The sequence below is a fragment of the Pleurodeles waltl genome, chromosome 6, assembly GCF_031143425.1.
Source record: "Pleurodeles waltl isolate 20211129_DDA chromosome 6, aPleWal1.hap1.20221129, whole genome shotgun sequence".
Taxonomy (NCBI): domain Eukaryota; kingdom Metazoa; phylum Chordata; class Amphibia; order Caudata; family Salamandridae; genus Pleurodeles; species Pleurodeles waltl.
In genome coordinates this window covers 1203905838-1203925309 of record NC_090445.1, presented here as the reverse complement: position 1 = coordinate 1203925309, position 19472 = coordinate 1203905838, and the positions used below count along the sequence as shown (strand labels likewise).

At 44.7% G+C, this 19472-nt stretch overlaps 1 protein-coding gene across 2 annotated transcripts in view; it reads right to left on the bottom strand.

The window, feature by feature from the left end:
• Window positions 1-10902, bottom strand: part of LOC138300753 (nucleolar RNA helicase 2-like) — a 338402-nt gene extending 327500 nt beyond the window's left edge. For both annotated transcript variants that reach the window (XM_069240509.1, XM_069240510.1), the window contains exon 1: window positions 10717-10902. In XM_069240509.1, coding sequence (XP_069096610.1) covers window positions 10717-10815 — 99 coding nt within the window. In that variant the 5' untranslated portion in view covers window positions 10816-10902. The remainder of the gene's footprint in view (window positions 1-10716) is intronic.
• Window positions 10903-19472: the final 8570 nt, after the last annotated feature.

The window sequence follows — 19472 nt, the reverse complement described above, 5'->3', positions numbered from 1 at the left end:
GCCTTTTTCCTCATTCCAAGGAGAAAACTGCAACCATTTAGCACCACCTCAGAGTATGTGGAAATTGATAGAGGGGAGGCCAGTGGAGGATGGACAGGTTGGGTGAAAGAGAGGGGAGTGGGATAAGGACAAGCTTCTGTCTGTTCTCTTCATGCTACTGCATGGTTCGGGCAGAGGACAGGCAGTGCAGCTGCAATGTATAACAATCACAAAGATGGCTTCTGCCTATAATCCAGAACCTAGAAATAATTAAAGGTCAAAAATCCAGTTTGTCCGAGAGAAGTTGTTTATTATTAAATAATTGTAAATCAGATGTTTCTAAAACTACTGCATTGTAGAGAATCCATTTGGATATGATCAGGAACATAGCTTCATTTTTTTTAAAGTATGTTTGCCTTTGTGTTACATCAAAAAAAAATTCTAAGTTAAGCATTCTGTTATCACAACTGCCCCAAGAAAAGTGGGAAAATGCATATATTTTCTCACAAAGTTCCAACTTTTTAGGTTTTTACCTCATTTGCATTGTGCTTTCATGACCACTTCTATGAATCCTCACACAAAGAAGCAATTAATATCCTCTGTTCTTCACAAGCTCAGACATTTTTTGGAGTCAATATATGCTCTCTAGAATGGGAAACGAAGCACACATATTCCTGTGGTGTCAGTAGAGTGCACAGAAAGGAAACAGGATACTGGAACCGTTTTCAAAGGAAATGCCCACTCTACACTCAGAAAAACTGTGCCAGTAGAGCATGCCTGCACACAGAGCTCAGAAACAGGGTTTTCTGGTTACAACTTTTTTGGCTACCAAACTGTATCTCACTCATAAAATCACCACGTTAGTGTACATAAGGCTGTTTTATACATAGTGTGCAGTGGGAGAAAAAGACATTTGTGCCCACTTTACACCCATAGACACTATGAAATTACAAACAGGGCTGCAGAAGCTTGGGTGGCCAGTTCTGTAATATGGATTGTGCTGGTGTTTAATGTGCATTAGTGTGACTATAAGGGGCATGCCCTCATTTGACTAGGGATTAGGCTCCAAGCAAATGAAGCAAGGGGGAGTGGCTTGGAGCCCATGGAGTAACACACTGTGAAAAGGCTCCCTGCTGGTGTCAGCCATCCAAAAGAATCCTGAGCCCATGGCCCCTGGAGACATAAGCTAATGCACCCTCGACCTAGCTGGGCTCCCCCATTAGGGTCGTGGTCATCGTTTGGTCCAGAGCCCTGATCCCAAAATGGCAACGCTCGGGGGAGCTGAGGGCTGAGCGCCTTGAATAAACAGATGGATCGACAGCACTGGACGAAGTGGCGACCCGCAGACCTGTAATCCCCAGAGTGAGAGGGGTGTGAGAGCCTGAGCCACGGGCCTAGGGACGAGAGCCTGCGGAGCGGGGAGGCACCCCAAATAGGCCAGATGGCCTATAACCGATGACTCTGGAAACACCTGGAGGCGGGCTGAAGGCCGAGAAAGGGGGAGCGAAGGAAAAAAAAAAAGCTGCAGAAAAGACAAGCTGCCCTGGGCTGTCACCTGCCCGCTGTCCCAGGAGGAGATCAGCACAAAGACCCTGGTGAGTGGGAGCGACGGAGCAGGTGTCTTCCTGGCCCCATGAAGGGGGGCTTCCGGGAGTGCTGCAACATTGGGCTCTGACTGACTGGAGGCAGCAGCGGAGCTCCACAGTCTTACTCTGTCCAGACCCTGAGCAGGCCCGGATCAAGGGTCATACATGTAATGGCTGAACGGGGGCCCGAGCGGGACAGCACTGTGGGACTCCTGACGCATAAGGAGAGAGCCGGGGACACCACAACCCCCCGCCCCCACACACATTCACACATTGCAATTATCCAGGAAACACACCTCACAGGTCAAAAAGTCAAAGCCACCACCAAGTGATGTAAGTGTATGCCACAACATAATTTGCATTTGTCAGAGGGGTCCTACTGTGGATTCACACCAGGGTCCCCTTTCAGAAAACAAAACTGATAGATCCAGAGGGCCACTACGTGTTGGTCTCTGGACAGCTGTAAGGTCAAGACATCACAATAGTAGAGGTAAAAGGACCTAACCACGATCAGGGGCCCTTTCTTGCATCATTATCAAATACACTAGGGCCTTACTTAACCGAAGCAACTCTTATGGGGGGGGGGGGGGGGGGGACTTAAACTGTGTCTCTAACACTGAGCTCGATAGATCGCATCCCCCGTTACCACACTCCCCAATAAAGCGCACAGCCAAAGCATTCACTAATGGGCAACACCACTGGGGCCTTTTGGACACAAGGAGAAACATCCACCCTATAGAACGGGATTACTCGTTCTATTCAAGACTATATGACCTTCATGTCAGACTGGATGCTTTCTTGGCATCCCCTGATGTCACAGCACTGTATGTGTTGCAGAATACCTATGCCGCACGGGATCAGACCACAACCCACTGTTGCTCTCGATAGTGCGCCATAGAGAACGCCCTTGAATACCAGACTGGGGGCTCAGGATGGGAACACTGGAAAATATGGCCTACCGACATCCAACTAGCGAGTCCATCCAAACCTATTTTGTGGATAATGATGCCACAGTGACCTCTCGAGCGGTGGAATGGTAGGCCTTTAAGACGGTGATCAGGGGTAAATGTATGGCCAAAGTGGTAGGGGTTAAGAGAACCCTTGAGAAGGAAATTAGGGAACACAAAGATACACTACAAAAGCCTAGAGCTGGAGAGGCCCAGGGACCCGAAATTAGGGCTGTTACTTTTGGTGGCTCTCTTATGGTTGGTGAACACCTCTCGAAAGAGTTCGCTAGAAATTGAGAATGAGAGGAACCCGATTATATCGACAGAGTTAGATAAATGCCAGATTTGCTGAACAGTATACCTCGCTATATGCCACGCCCACTGACCACATCTCTCCCTCACAGTTACGTTGCTTGACAGAGTTTCCACAGCTATCCAGAGCAGAGGGCCTGGCCCGGGGAAGTAATATTTCCATCCCAGAATCTAGGGTGCCATTAAAACAATGGCCATGGGGAAGGTGCTAGGCGGACGGGCTCCCAGCAGAATTTTACAGCACATATATGGATACACTAGCCCCCTGACTTGGTGCCTTTTATTCTGAGGCACTGGAGATGGGTTCCCTGCGCCCCCTCCACAAATAAAGCCAGTCATACCACTTCTAAAGACCAGGCGCCCTGCAGAAGATGTGCACTTCTACCACCCATTATCCATGATGAACATGGATTATAAAATCCTGAGCAAGATTCTCGACACATATCCTTCTACCACGTATAGACAAGTTGATATATCAGGATCAGACCAGCGTCATACCCCGCTGCAACACTGCCATCGGTATTAGACGTTTGATATCTATCCTCCAGCAACAGTCCCCAGAGGTAGAGAATGCAGTGATATTAATGGTCAATATTGAGATGGTCTTCAATGGGATTATTTATATCAAGTGTTGGAGAAAATGGGGGAGGGGAAGGGATTTATCAGATGGACACGATTGTTATCCACGTTACTACCGGCCCATGTTCAGAAAGGACGCACAATATCGGAGCCTTACCTAGTGGGAAGAGAAACAAGACAGGGTTGTCCACTATAACCCTTATTGTTTCTCATAGCAATAAAACCTCTGGCTCAAGCGGGGAGGACGGGTGATCACTACAGGGGGCTGGTAGTTGAGAGATGGGATCACAAGATAGCACTATACGTGGTTGATATGGTGCTCTTCCTTTGGGACTCCGATCAAGAGCTGAAGGGCTCGATAGAGTTACTTGAGAACTTTGGAGACCTAGTGGGTTGCGCATTAATTGGCAGAAATCCCACATCTTTCCGGTGCGGAAATGCACAGCTCCGACGAAGAACCAGCGGGGCCTATCCTGGGTGACATCCACTTTTAGATATCTTGGAGTAAAAATATTCCACGAGCCTGATGACATTCTAGAGGGCAATGTGGGACTTGCGATTCAGAAAACAAGCACACACACATTTTGGAGGATGTTCCCCCTGTCAGTGGCAGGAGAGATTGCCCTTATGAAGATGGTGGCCCTACCTCGCCTAACCTACCTCTTTGTCACCCTTCCAAAATATCTGCCTGGCTCCCTATTCCAAGAGATTAATTCAATACGGATATGGTTAATATGGGGAGCAGGTTGACAGAGAGTAACCTTGACTAAACTCCAGCGTCCCACTGACGATGGAGGTTTAGCAGCGCCTGATGTGGAACTTTATTACTTGGCGAGCCAGCTCCAATGGTTAGCACAAGGGATACATGGAGTGGTGCCTGATATCAGTGGGCTTTGGTTCCTACTAAACCCTAGGGGATGACACCCTGTGGGCCAAACAGAGATGCGGGTTGTGCAGAGCTGTTGGGTGTACAGCGTACGAGGTCTATCTTGCCCTATGCACCAGAGATACCCATCACTGGGCTGGCTGTACTCCCAGGAGGTCAGGCCTTTGCAGGCCTGTCAAGGTGGTCAGAGTATATTACAACACTTGAGGAGCTTTACTGAGACAGAGAGGTCATACCCTTTGATACCCTGGTTGACTACTACTGACTCACACGGGGCAGTTTTTGTTACACAGATCGCTCATATCCACAGTACGGTGACATGAAGCAGGGAACAGCAGAACCACCAATGCATGCGTGATGTCAAACCATATGCACCATCACCGGAAGAGTGAAGGCCATTTTGACTATATATTGGGCTTTAAGTAAGGAGGGATGTGTGGCATTTCTTTATTCACTCTAGTGTTCTTAAAATATTTCTTAGGCAAGGGTCTTCAGTGGATTGTATTTCTTTATCCATACCCAGAGAAATGGTCAGTTGATGTTCTGTTCATTTTGAGGATGGCTGAAGTCTCCTGTATCATTTCTACTGGAAATGTAATGAAAGTGTTTGTACTTTGGACACCACAGTACCCATTGTAACAGTAACCCATTGTCCTAGTGACCCACCAGGCATCCTCCTGCAGGCAGGTTCAGTCACACGATGCACAGACTTCAAGGAGTGCCAAGACTCAAGAGTAAACTGTGTGGCTTATCTGTAAAGTGGCCTCTAGCATAAGTGCCGGAATTAGCAGCTCCTCTGAAAATAAAGATACTGGAGTTCAGAAGGTGAATGAGCATTAGAGATGTCTTTAGATTTTGTGTTTTCTTGTCATATTTTCAGTGCATTTGAAGACAAATGTGAAATGTCAGGCTATTTATTCTGACAAATAGCTGCTTATTGGGAAACTGGTGTCTAGTTTTATTTCTAGGACTACAAAGTGAGAGGATTTTGTAGAAGTGACTAGGGTCACACTCTTGCTGGGGTACAGTAGGGGAAAGGAAAAGCTGTAGTCTGGCAGTTTTTTTTCTAGCACACAACAACATTTAAGTACCTGTCAATTAACTGTACACTATGGAAATACCCGTCAATTAACTAATCACATATTTCAACATATATCAGCAACAAGGAAAGCATTTTTTTTTGTAATTCTAAAGCATGAGGAAAAAACATTAACAGAATCAAAACAAATCATGGCACTATACTTAATGATGCTCAAATGATAAATATTCACAGAAACCCAATTTCCATTATCTTTTGAGTGCAATTTTTTTTTTAACCAGGAAAGGTGCATGTCTATGCAAATTTAGTAGCCATTTCAAAGGAAATGTGCTGTCTGTAAATGACAGTACGCTGCCACATCAGGGCTGCAAAATGCACCTCCTTTGCCACTCTCCTGCTGAATGAGAATTGCACATTTGCTACACTTATAGCAGATTTCTTAGTATGATGCTTGGATTTGTCACAGTCCCGGTGACCTCCGTGATATAACATAAAAGGCAGCACCCCCAATCTGAATATTGTTCCAGTACCACTAGCCCTTAGTGCAGACAGTGCAGAGAAACAAAACCACAGATTCGTTTTCCTGTTCTCATGTTCATGATACAGCTCTATTTGCTTGAGCAGACGGGTCGCCATTGTCAAAACAGGTTGCTCACCGTGGTTTAAAATGGATGAAATAAAAAAATACCGAGAGTTAACGGAGAACTCTGTTTTGTGCATGTGGATGACTTATTCTGAGCAGGGGAACAAAGTGGTGCAAAACAAATTTCATAAAAATAATGATAAATATTTGATACAACCTTTCGAGTGGCTATTAGCAAAGGATTTGTTTCCCCATGCACCTTTGAAAATAAGCTACTAGTGTTTTGGGTTTTTATCCAGCTGTCAGTTGCTCAAGCTAATTGTAAAAATATAGGTATTTCTAGTGTCAACCAAAACAAGAAATTCAGAAGAAGAACATTCTGAAAACAGGTTGCATTTGTATTATAGACAGTATTAAAATCGACTAACACCCTCTTGTGTACTTTGTAACTTATGTGGAAGTTTAATAGTTTTACACTGCATTTGTTTTGGATATTCTTCAATAAAGTGTTTTTTTCCGTCAGTATAAAGGCACTTGGATATTATAGAACACGTTTCGTAATGCGAGTGTACTACTGAATTAAAATCCGAGACTTTTATTTAAAAATTACAATAACTTGGGGATCAGTAACTTCTGCTGCATTGTTTGCATTTTCCCTTTTAGTGCTGGAAGTCTTTATGGTAGAGGTGTACAACAATAATAAACAAGCCCTTAAGGAGAGACGAGATAATGACTGCATTATGAAAAGAAATTGGAAAATAAGGCTGGAAAACTATTTTATTTTCATTTTAACAGGATGAAAAGTCTTGCAAGCCCTCACATTTCAACAAAGCTCAAATAAAGTTAACAAAAGCAGAGAAGCCTGAGAAGATTTATGGCCCCAAAAAAGGAGATAAGCAATGCCCTGTGTGCGCTTTCTTGAGTGCTGGCAGGGAGGGGCCCTTCAGAGAGACTCATGTGAGGCACAGCAAATTTCACATCACTGCTTTTAGCCACATTCTATCAGAAAGGGCATAGTGTGGCTTTCTTGAGCAGTGAGCTAAATGACTGAGTGTCTCTTTTGCAAAATAAGCTTATTTTAGGAACCAGAGGTAAACAAGGGCAGCACTGGAATAAAGCCAAAACAAATGTCAGCAACATGGGAGATATGGGAGGAACGGAATGCTGCAGTAAAACGCAGGCAGCTACCAGCCTCAAACACCCATGGTGAAAAGGGAGCACCAAAATAACAAAAATAGTCACTCATAGCAACAGATAAAGAAACCAAAGTGGAATAATACAGTTGTCAGTCACTGCGCTGGAACAGATAAAGGAGGGAAACAAAGGCAGAACTGACCACTAGTGAGCAAGAAATTTCAGAGGATACTGCAACCAATTATCACTTTAAGCCATAAGAAGTATACTGAAAGCTTACACAAGGCCGAACACTTACGCTCAACCTAAAAATTAGTCAAGCAAAAAGAGCAAATAAAGCATCTACACCCAGTATATTTAGGGAAGCAGCCCCCTGACATCGCCAATCAATTTTTTTTGGCAAACCAAATTTAAATCACAAATTTACTTTCCTTAAAAACTCAACATTGGTAATCAGCTTATCCTCAGTGGATTTACAGGGTCTGCCAAATCCATTAATTTCCCAAAAGGTAGAACCCGCAGACGAAAAAGGCTTTCAGGGTGCCGTAGTATTCGTGGTTGCTCATCTCGACAGCCCATAACAAATGACATCTAACACTTTCAATATATTTACTGATGCTCACGGGCACTAGATCCAGTAATAAAGGAGTTTGGGCTTTTTTTCCTTTGCTGATGGAGCATTGCCATCTAAGAGATGTGATGAGCGATCTCAGCTGTGCGACACCATATAATTAATGCCCAACCAGAGGCATATGTATGCTGTCTAAAGAGAACACCTCTATGATCAGTTTCACAGTGCCTTGTCAGACAGACACTGAACTTGTTTTAGCATATGCCGTGTGTGGATTTTCTCAGGGATGGTGTATACATAAAGGCAGTACATCAGCACTCCCCTTATGCAGGCACTGAATCGCTTTATCCTGCCTGTTTCAAAAAGGTATAGCTTGACACCAAAATGCTTCGGAAAACGTATTCTACTGTCAACCTAAGCCTGGGTCTGTCAAAAGTAGCATAATTGACGCTGTATATGGTAAGTTATCAATACAAAAGCACTGCATAATGAAAACACTTTGGAACTAGTAGTGCACTACGTTAATTTGCTGTCTGCAGTCACTCTTGAGCTCCACTCAATGGTGCCCCTGTCGCTACTCAGGCTAATTGCTGTAATTAGTACACATATTTGGGAACAACAATGGTAGAGAATATAGCCACTGTTCTCAAAGCAAAATTTTGAGAAATTTTAACAAATGCTGCATTTTATAACACATATTGCTCCTGTAGGATTTAAACACACCATTGAGACTTTAGTGGATTTGACACTATATATGCTGGGAGCTTCAGAATAGAATTAAGAGTATGGTTGATATAATATTTGCTATTAAGCGGTCACAGTTTCTTTTGCTGTGGCCTCTTTGGAGGACATTGCCCATGACCCCCACACTTCGAGTTCCAGTACTTAAAGGGATACCCATATCCATTGCAAGGTAAAACACCAATTGTTGCAAAGTTATTCTAAGGCAACAACCATTTATGCGAGTTCTTAGGTGTTTGTGGCTTTCTACACAGATGGGGCCAAGTCATCTCACATGAGAACTGCTCAACGTGGGGTGTTAATTTTATTTTGATTTAGGAAAGGGCAGATTCCTGACATAATTAACAGCTAGTGATATTAGAAACAGAACAATACTTTTTCAATTTTATAATGAATGGAAGATGAATTAGTAATCAAACATGCCTTGCCAGTCACACGTCCTGAAATAAGATGTCTTCTCCAAGTTCAACAGTGAAAGACCCGCACCCATAGGCAGCCGCAGACAAAAACACGATGCAATGTTTCAATGAGCAGACCTAAAACGTATCTATGGGCAAGTAGGTATGCCTTTCTGAATGTGGAATCAAAAAAGATTTTACTTTAAGAAAACTGGCTTTTTGCAGGTTTCACCCAACTTTTTGCTCTTTTTCAGACTATTAGCTGCTGGTTTTCGACTTCGAGAGTGCACTAAGGCCTCCTATCCAGACCTCAGTGACTGTGTTCTTTCCCTTTTCTAAAATGTATGTTGAATTGGATACCCCCTATTGGGATGTGCTGACATACTGGTAAGTAGGGCTCCCGGTTTTCAGTTTTTACTGATTTTTACAGATAAATACAGACAAAAAAAAACATTGTGTTTCCTGAGTGTATTTATTCTTAAAAGCAGAAAAATACAGATAATTTGACTTCTTTTGAGTAATTCTCTGTGCGAAGATTAATGACTTTTAGGCCGGTAGCTGCATATATCGGCAGCATGGGGAGTTAGAATGAGATTTGCTTAAATTACTGCATATCTCAACATGCAGATCTGTTATTATGCTAACGTTTCAATGTGGCTTTATTATTATTTTTTAGCAGTGTAATGTGCTGAAACCTGACACCCATCAAAGTATGCGTGCATGTTTATCTGTTAAAGAAATGCAGAATTATACAAGTTATAACCTCATCCGGTCAAAAAAATTGAACCCTTTAACGGATTTCAGCCACCAAGGACTCTAAAAATATATAACAATATGCTGCATCTTTAGGGTTGAGCGCACAAGCGCTCCGTTCCCGTTGAAATCTCTTTTGGGTTTTAACTACACCTGTCACTTTCATTGGTTCGTGGCTTGCCTTATAAAATCTGCTTGATTTCATTAGTGAAAGGCATACGTCATGCCTTTTCAGGACTTTAGCCCGCCTCAAGCACACCGGCCAACTACCGAAAACATACGAGGCTCCATGTTTTCAGTATGATTTCTGCACTACTTTATCCTTTTATTTTCCACGCAGCGCAAGTGCACTCGTTTTTTTTTAGTTTTCAGTTTCAGCGCGTTGGGTTTTACATAGCGCTCTTTTTTTTTTTTTTTACTTATGTGGCAAGAAAAATCCAGTTAGGGGTTTACAACACTAATAGCTCTAACTGGAGCAATTGTGAGACCCTTTGTACTGCGAATGCTTTTTATTAATTGTTGTTGTTTCTCCTTCTGGTTTGGTGACTTTATTTTGTTGTTTGGTTCTGTAAATTACACCAGTGGTTCCCAAACTTTTGACTTCTGTGGACCTCTACTTTACCATTACAGGAACACACAGACGACACGACACCCCCCCCCCCCCAAATCATTATTGGAATGCCCCCTTAACCTACCCTATAGTACACCAGTTTTCTTACATTACCACCTGCCAATTCACAGAAGGAACCATCAAAATGTGTCCCTGGGGCGAAATAGCTTTGTGAAACCGACTCCAAAGTGTGTTCTTTCAAAATCTGTGAAAGCTGCTTTTTAGTTGTCTGTTCGCTCATTTCCCCTTTTCAAATGTATAACAAGGTTACTTTACAAGCATGACTAGTGATTGTAGTCAATTGTTCTTGAAAGCGTTCGCTTTTTAATCGCTGGACTCGCGCTCTCAATGCTAGGCCTGTCCTCTGGCTCGGCCCTTTCTATGAATTGTCTGTCTAGACAATTCTCTAACCAGCACACCTCTCTAAGAAGACGACGTCAGCGGTGTGCATGCCATTTCAATAACAAACAAACGCGTAGTTTCTGCTTTCAGGAGCTGGAAAAACAGCAGCAGAGTACGATCAGAATTGCAACGGCATACCCCAAAACCTTTTCCCCCCGTGTTTGTGAACCGCCACGTGGTTACCCCAACTCTTCACCTTGTGTTTTTTCCGGTGCTTTGACTCCTCTGAATATGCCATGGCTGTCACTGCTTCCGCCACCGAGCTCTCGTCGTCCCCGAAGGTCCTGCTGGGCATTTTATGACAACTTTAAATCTCCCAAATCCAGGAGCAGTCGTGCCTGTCCCGAGATTACAGTGAAAGGAAAAAGCTAGGGCCACCACTTCCGGTCTACGGCAGATACAGTAGTAAACATAGAAGAAAGACTAGAGCAGATCGCGCAAACACTAGAATGCCTCATCGAATGCGTAAATCAGCGACATCAATTCCGTCACTTTCTGAGGCGGGTATATACAGAAAGGGCGTAATACTACATTTCGTCAGACAACCGTGATATTAGTGCTGGGTGCCTTTATTTTGTCACTCTTAATAGCTTTTTAATCCCGTGCTTGTGGTGGAAAATGTCTGTTTCTTGAGCTGGTATGGGAACTATCAGCTTCTAAACACAATTGTATTTTTTTCTATACAAGAGATGTTTTACCGTACAGGCGTTTGTTTTTGTTTAACTGCCGCATCTATTACAGTTGTTCTATAAACCAACTGCTAAATATATCTGATATGCGTTGTGTTTACTCAAAGGAGCAGCACGACAGGTCTACCACAACTGTAGCGCCCGAAAGTGGTCGTCCTCCCAGTTCACACAATAGTTTTGGGAGAGACGTGACACGTTGTACCGTGAAAAACGGGCGGAGGAGACAATTTATTTTAGAGGGGGGGGGCAAGGACAACCTTAAGGCGGGTCCCCTGCCCGAAATGTGTACCGTGAAGGGTTATCGTGGGGGAGGGGAGGGGGTTGGGGGAATGCCCTCCCATATGGAGGAACCTCCCCCAGTGTAGGGTGACCACCTGGCATTGAGACAAATTCTGGACAGGACTGTAAAAAAATTCAGGACAAAAGGTCAAAATTCAAGACAAAAATTCAGGACAAAGGGTCCAAATTCTGGACATAAATTCAAGAACAAGCATCAGTGTTACAGACACACGCAAGAGATGCCATGCCTCACTATGTTGTCAGTGCATTTACTCTTTTAACACAGCACTATTTATTCACTGTGGTCTTTTTATGATTGCCTCCTGGTATGCTACATTCAGGTGTCACATTACGTCTTTTTAATGCCCTTCAGTACTGCGGCAAGGCCATCACCCATACCTAAATCTACCCAATCTTTTTTGAAGAGAAAGTGACAGCAACATTTTGATTATGTTTTTGAACATTTTGAAACCCCTGGCAAACAGTTTGGGAAACATTATGGTAATTAACCTTATGCTAGTTTAAACAAATTGAACAAAAATAATTGGCTTACCCCAACCGCCCATAGACTTTCAACCTAAAAACAATGTATAGAGGCAGAGTAGATGGTGTTGGCGACAGTCTCACACCTAATGTCAGGATGTGAGGTTCCCATAACTTGTCTGTAGTCTCATAGCACTAGAGTGTATGTCTGTCTGGGACTCTACATTTAGCTCAGAAATGGGAGCCCGGACTACCAGTCAAAGATAATAAAAGAGGAGGAGGAAATTGAGATCAAATGGGAGATCCACGGCAAGTGATTCAAAGGGTTGTTGCTAAGAACTGGATAAATAAAGCAGAGAAGAACAAGGTGGAACAATTCCTAAAATCAGACAGGATGGGTCCACCAAGACTATCAGAAAGTATTGGGTACCTGGGAAGTTGTCTCTGCACACTGGAGAGAAACAGAAGAGTCACAGTCAAGTGGTTGAACAAGCAACCCCCACCCACCTTGGCAAACTCTTCTTGTGCAATAGTCCACTGTTCGTGCTTGTGAAGGGTGAGCAGAGACCAGACCCCTTGCAAGGTTGTGCAAGGCAATTGCCCTCTTTGTCTAAGTCTTTAAATGTTTTTAAAATTGAGCAAAAGCCAAACTAGTCATCTGGGTTATCCATAAGTGTCAAGTATACATACAATCTACAAAATATTTTGGGATGTAGATTGCACAAACAAAATGTAAACATTTTAAAATGTAATTAGTGTTTCTTTCACATATGGCACTGTTTCCCCCTTTATATACAATTAGATCTCAGATTGAACTGGGAACCAGTTACCTTTTGATACCTATTGATTAATATCTACCATTCTCCCACTGATTTGCAGGATGGAAATCTCGGCAGAACGTCACGGTTTGCTTTTTGGTCTTCTCTTCTGCTTTCTGTAGTGGGCCACAGGGCACTAGAGAAGATGGTGTGCTACTCCAATGATAGGATTATTTTGCAAACCTTCCCCTGCTCGTCCTTCATTCCTTCTTCAGACATGCCACACATCTGATTTGGTCACTGCGGCACCGTCGGGTAGCTCTTTCCACTCTAAAGCTACCCATGGCTGCAAGTGGATTAGGTCTTCTGGACATAAAATGCTATTATTTAGCTGCACAGGTCCAATGGGTGGTTCGCTGGCTTTCTGCCCACCTCCCTGCATGAGATGGGGTTTACCAGTAAAGACTTTTAAGGAAGGCTTACTGCACTGCTCATTGTTTCCTACTGACCATTCTACAGATCACAATCCGGGGTTATCATGCACCGCTTTCTCTTGCCTTGCTAGAACCTGTAAGCTCGCTGACATGAAGAAACCCTATGCTCCTGCACTGCCTTTGCTAAGCCTCCCACTCGCACAGGACGACTGTGCTCAGAGCAACTCCATCAGTGGCATGCTGCAGGTGTCTTAAATTTGGGGGATTTGTTTCTGGACGGCGAGCTACTAAATTTTCAAACCCTTATGGCCGACTACCATCTTCACCCTGGTCAATTCCTTACTTACAACCACCTTAAATAATCAATAAATGACCTATTTCATGTCTGCCACCTAGCACTAATCCTACAAGAGGTGTGCCAAATGCTCTACACCATAGGAACTGGTGGCAAACTGATAGAATGGGTGTACAGACCTTTTCTGCAACATGGAAACGACTCCAGGTCTTCTCGTCATACTACCTGGGTGATTGATGTGGCCAAACCTCTGCAAGATAGGGACTGGACTAAAATACTGGATTTTCCCCAAAGAAGTATCCCACGGCTATCACTTTAAGTGCATTCATAGTGCTTCCTTGTGAATTCATTCCGCTTGTTGCTTGCCATTGGCCTTGTGGTTTGTAACTCACATTTTGTTGCTTTCAATTTGCTGGCCTTATTTGTTTTAGGCTATGCAGCTTGAGTTTGTCCCTTCCCTTGCCAAAACCTTATTTATAGTATCCTTCCGGGTGCTCCCTTTCTGTAAGCAGGCCTGTAAATCTTGTTCTTATCTCATCACATTTGCTGTGCATTTAAAGAACAAAGTCAAATGTCAGGCTCTGTCTTCAGTGGGAACTTAGGGCCTCATTCTGAGGCAGGCGGGCGGCGGTAGCCGCCCGCCTGGCGGGAACCGCCATATGGCCGCTCCGCGGGCGAAAGACCGCGGAGGCCATTCTGGCTTTCCCGCTGGGCTGGCGGGCGACCGCCAGAAGGCCGCCCACCAGCCCAGCGGGAAACCCCCTTCCCACGAGGAAGCCGGCTCCGAATGGAGCCGGCGGAGTGGGAAGGTGCGACGGGTGCAGTTGCACCTGTCGCGAATTTCAGTGTCTGCTAAGCAGACACTGAAATTCTTTGTGGGGCCCTCTTACGGGGGCCCCTGCCATTGGCATGGGCACTGCAGGGGCCCCCAGGGGCCCCACGACACCCCATACCGCCATCCTGTTCCTGGCGGGCGAACCGCCAGGAACAGGATGGCGGTATGGGGTGTTGGAATCCCCATGGAGGATTCATGAGGGAGCGGAAAACCGGCGGAAGACCGCCGGTTTTCCTGTTCTGACCGCGGCCAAACCGCCGCGGTCAGAATGCCCTGCGGGGCACCGCCAGCCTGTTGGCAGTGCTCCCGCCGACCCTGGCCCCGGCGGTCCTTGACCGCCGGGATCAGAATGACCCCCTTAGTGTTTACTTTTCATTCTCTGACTTCAAAGTGAGAGGATTTATGCAACAATCTTGCTGGATACTGGGGTTAGGAAAGAGTTTTTTCTATCACATGACAACATTTAAATAAACTTCAGAATATATCAGAATTAGGAGTACAAATGAAGCAAGTTTTTGATAATTCTGAACTGTACTGGAAACAGATACTTTTATATGATTAAAACAAATCATTGCATTAGGTGATGCAATTTCCACACACCATCGTCTGAGCACAGTATAGTTTGATTTGAAAAACTGTATATCTGTGCAAATGTAATGGTAATTTCAATCACAAATGTGTTGTCTCTAACGGCAGTGTGTTACCACACTATGCATACTCCACTCCACTCTGCTCTGCACCACTCCACACCATTGCACCCAACTCTTTATCACTCCACTTTACGCCACTCCATGCCACTGCACTCTTCTCCATTCTGAACCACTCCACATTATGCCACTGCACTCTATGCTACTTCACGCTATGCCTCTCTACTCTACTCTGTACCACTCTATGCCAATACACTTTACGCCTCTCTACACCACTGCGCTCTGCTCCTCTGCACGCGATACCACTCCAGTCTAAGAAATACAAATCTAGTCAGCACAACTCCACTCTATGCCACTCTGCAATATTGCACTGTACGCCACTGCATTCTAAGCTAATACACTCTATGCTAGTGCACTTTATTCTATAAAACTCAACTCTATGCCTCTGCAATCTACATCAATACACTGTATGTCACTCTAATCTACTCTGCACCCATGGCACTCTACATCACTTTACTCTATGCCATCACACTCTGTGCCACTCTATGCAACTCCACTCTACCCTGCACCTCTCCACTCTAAGCTACTTCACTCTACTCTGAAACAATCTATTCTACGCCACTGCACTCTATGCCACTCTGACCCCTGCACTCTGGTTCAATGCACTCTACACCACTGCACACTGACACTCTACTCTGCAACACTGCACTGGCCGCCACTACACTCTACACTACTCTACTCTGTACTACTACATTCTGCACCAGTACACTCTATTCCACTGCACTCTATGCCACTCTACTCTGCCCCATGCCACTGTATGCCACTGTAATCTACACCAGTGCACGCTAAACAACTACACTGTATGCCACTGCCCTTTACTCTGCACCACTGTACTCTATGCCACTGTTCTCTGTACCACTCTACACCACTGCATTGACACTCTACTCTGCAACACTGCACTCTACACCACTCTACTCTACTACTGCATTCTATGCCACTGCACTCTAGGCACTATATTCTACTCTGCACTGCACCACTCTACAATACTCCACTCTGCACCACTCTACGCCACTGCACTCTATGTCACATGAGTCTACTCTGCACTCTATGACACTGGACCACTCTGCAATACTGCACTTGCTGCCACTCAATTGTATGCCACTCTATTCCACTCTACTCCACTGCACTCTGTGCTACTGTACCCCATGCCACTCTGTGCCAATGCACTCTAAACAATTGCACTGTACGCCACTGCCCTCTACTCTGCACCACTGTACTCTACGCCACTGCTCTCTTTGCCACTCTACTCCACTTTACATCACCAACACCAATCTATTCTGTACTACTGCATTCTAGCCACTGCACTCTATGCTACTCTTCTCTGCTTCACTCCACACTACAGCACTATACTCTACTCTGCACTGCACCACTCTACACTACACTACGCCACTGCACTCTCTGCCATGCGAGTCTACTCTGCACTCTATGCCACTGCACCACTCTCCACTACTGCACTCTCTGCCACTCTATTGTATGCCACTCTACTCCTTTGCACTCTATGCCACTCTACTCTGACCCATGCCACTCCATGCCACTGCACTCTAAACCACTGCACTCTACGCCAATGCACTCTAAACAATTGTACTGTACCCCACTGCACTGTACTTTGCACCACTGGGCTCTACGCCACAGCTCCTATGCCACTCTTCTCCTCGCTGCACAACTATGCCACTAACGGTTAGCCATGCTGAACAGCAGCCACTCTGGTGTATAATGTGGCTAAAACACATTAGCAAAGCCAATAACTCTTGTGTAGACAAGACCTATTGGCTTTGCCAATGTTTGTTAGTACTATGAGGTACAGAGGTCCCTGAAAGAACTGTGAATATGTAAGTCCTTATTTTAAACATGCATTCAACGCCTCATCAGGGGGGTAGTAAGCGCTATATAAATACTATTATATCATAATATAGGCTGCTACAAAATGCACAAATACATTGAATTAATAAAAAGTGCTTCTCAAATACAGATATGAATAAAATACAGTTTATACCTAGTACACACATTTTTTATAACACTCCATTAAAACCACACCCTCCACATCTCACCTTGGAACACCATTACAGTACCTCTCTAAAAGAAAATTTATTTGCCATCAGAAAGCTTCAAGTGACTTTGGTTAAAGTCAATGCAGGTTTTCAAGCCCCTTTGCTTTTGCAGATTTACCAGTTGCCCACATTTGAATTTCTTTAGGTAAGGAGACACCCAGGCACAAAGGTCTGTGTCTTATCTGTCTGCCCCTCCCTCAGAGCACAGGAGCCTTTCAACCCAGCTGAGGAAACTGATCTGCCCATAATTTCACCCTGCCAGCCGTTGTACTTTACGTTAAAGGCTCAAATTATGGACAAATGCCGTCCGTTAAGGCTTTCATCACAGACAACGGACAGCAGGGCAAAATTACGGGCAGTCCATGAAATTTACGGACGGGTGGTCACCAATGTTCCCTGTAAGGCACCTTTCCTTCCCCCATCGCGCATGCCCCTTTGGCAAGCGCGCACGTTGTGCTGTTATCAAATGTTCCACCATTCCTATACTTTGTGGTAGTTTATATGCGTTATTACTTTCTAAGCCTAAATAAGCCTTTTAGAGCGATATACGTGCTCCCCTAAGGCAGATAATGCTCATATTTGAATCTGGATTGAAGTCCATGAAAACAGCTTTTAAATACAGCGGGGAGTGTTTTAAACATTATTTGGCGTACTTTAGCATACAAGCGAGCAAGTGATATTTGTCTTGGAAATTAAAGGTTAATGAGCTAGGAAATGCTTCAGAACAGTAGAAAATGTGCTGTTATCAAATGTTCCACCATTCCTATACTTTGTGGTAGTTTATATGCTTTATCACTTCCTAAGCTTAAATAAGCCTTTTTGAGCGATATACGTGCTCCCCTAAGGCAGATAATGCTTATATTTGAATCTGGATTAAAGACAATGAAAACAGCTTTTAAATACCGCGGGGAGTGTTTTAAACATCATTTGGCGTGCTTTAGCATCCAAGCGGGCAAGTGATATTTGTCTTGAAAATCAATGGTTCATGAGCTAGGAAATGCTTCAGAACAGTAGAAAATGTGCTGTTATCAAATGTTCCACCATTCCTATACTTTGTGGTAGTTTATATACGTTATCACTTTCTAAGCCTAAATAAGCCTTTTAGAGCAATATTCGTGCTCCCCTAACAGGTCATGTCCTTGGGGTGTGCAACCAGGTCACAAAACTGCCTTGATGACCTATTGCATGGAGCAATGATATCCCTTTTTTGCTTTAGTGGTATGGAGAGGCTAATGCCAAAGATCTTGGCTAGTTATGCGCTGCGCGCGTGAATGGTCAATTTCTTGGCGCACGTATCCTTGGCTGCAGCGCACAGATACCGCACACTGCCGCACACAGTGGAAAAAAATTAGAGGGAACATTGGTGGTCTCCCTACCCCAGTGCCACTTAGCCAGAGAAGTGGATCCAGGCCTGGGACTCATTGGGGCCAGACATGATCTCTGTCACTGAAGTGGATACACAGCAAATTAATTTAGAAAATCAGATCTATTAGCACCTCTGTTAAGGCTAGACTTCCACAAGTAAATGAAGCTGTAAATATGATGGGGTTACCGCCTATAAATGTATTAAGTGATGGTTGATTTTAATTTGCTGTTTCACAAATGAAATACAGCCAGGGGTTTATGACCCCTAACCCAAGAAGTGTGTTTTATTGACCAAAAATTTGGAATGGGACATGTGGGAGGAAAAACTCTGGGATGGGTGGGAGGCCTCAGCAGTCCCTTGCCATATTAAGAGAGAGAGAGAGAGAGAGGGTTGAGGGGTTAGTGACAGGCCTGGCCAGCCAGACTAACTCGGCATCACACAAAAAAGATTGTGTCAAGGCGCACCCTGTGTCACTAGTGAAGCCATTTGTGCCAGAGTCTGTGTGACCCTATGTTGTTTAACAGGCCCCGTTGTGTCTGCGAGGATTGGGATTTCTGTAAGGTATAAGGCAGTGTGCTAGGCACAGTGCAGCTGACTGTAAGGTCCTTTGCTGAATGCCAGGTAGTGTCAGGCTGCCTTGCACCACCTGCCTGTGAAACCCTCTATGTCCTGTGCTGCCTGCCAAGTAATGTGCATCTTCCCTGTTAACTTCTGCTTGGCAGGCATTGCCTGGCTGGTGCAGTTCCACTGGTTGGGCCCTTCCTGCTTGTCAGGTGGTGGCAGGCTGTGTGCTGGCGCCTGGCTATTATGTCCTTAAAAGGCTGCGCTGCCTGCCGGGCCCTGCGCTTCCTGTTGAGTACTGTGCACCCTGCAATTCCCTTTCTGATGGGCCCCTTGCTGCTTGTTAGGCAGTGACAGGCGTTGTGCTGCTGTCTGCCTGTGAAGTCCTAAGAGGCCTGTGCTGCCTGCTGGGCGCAGTGCTTCCTGTCGATTCCTGTGCTGCCTGCCATGCTGCCTGTTGGGAGCTTTCTTTCTATTCAGGCGGTGTCAGTCTCTGA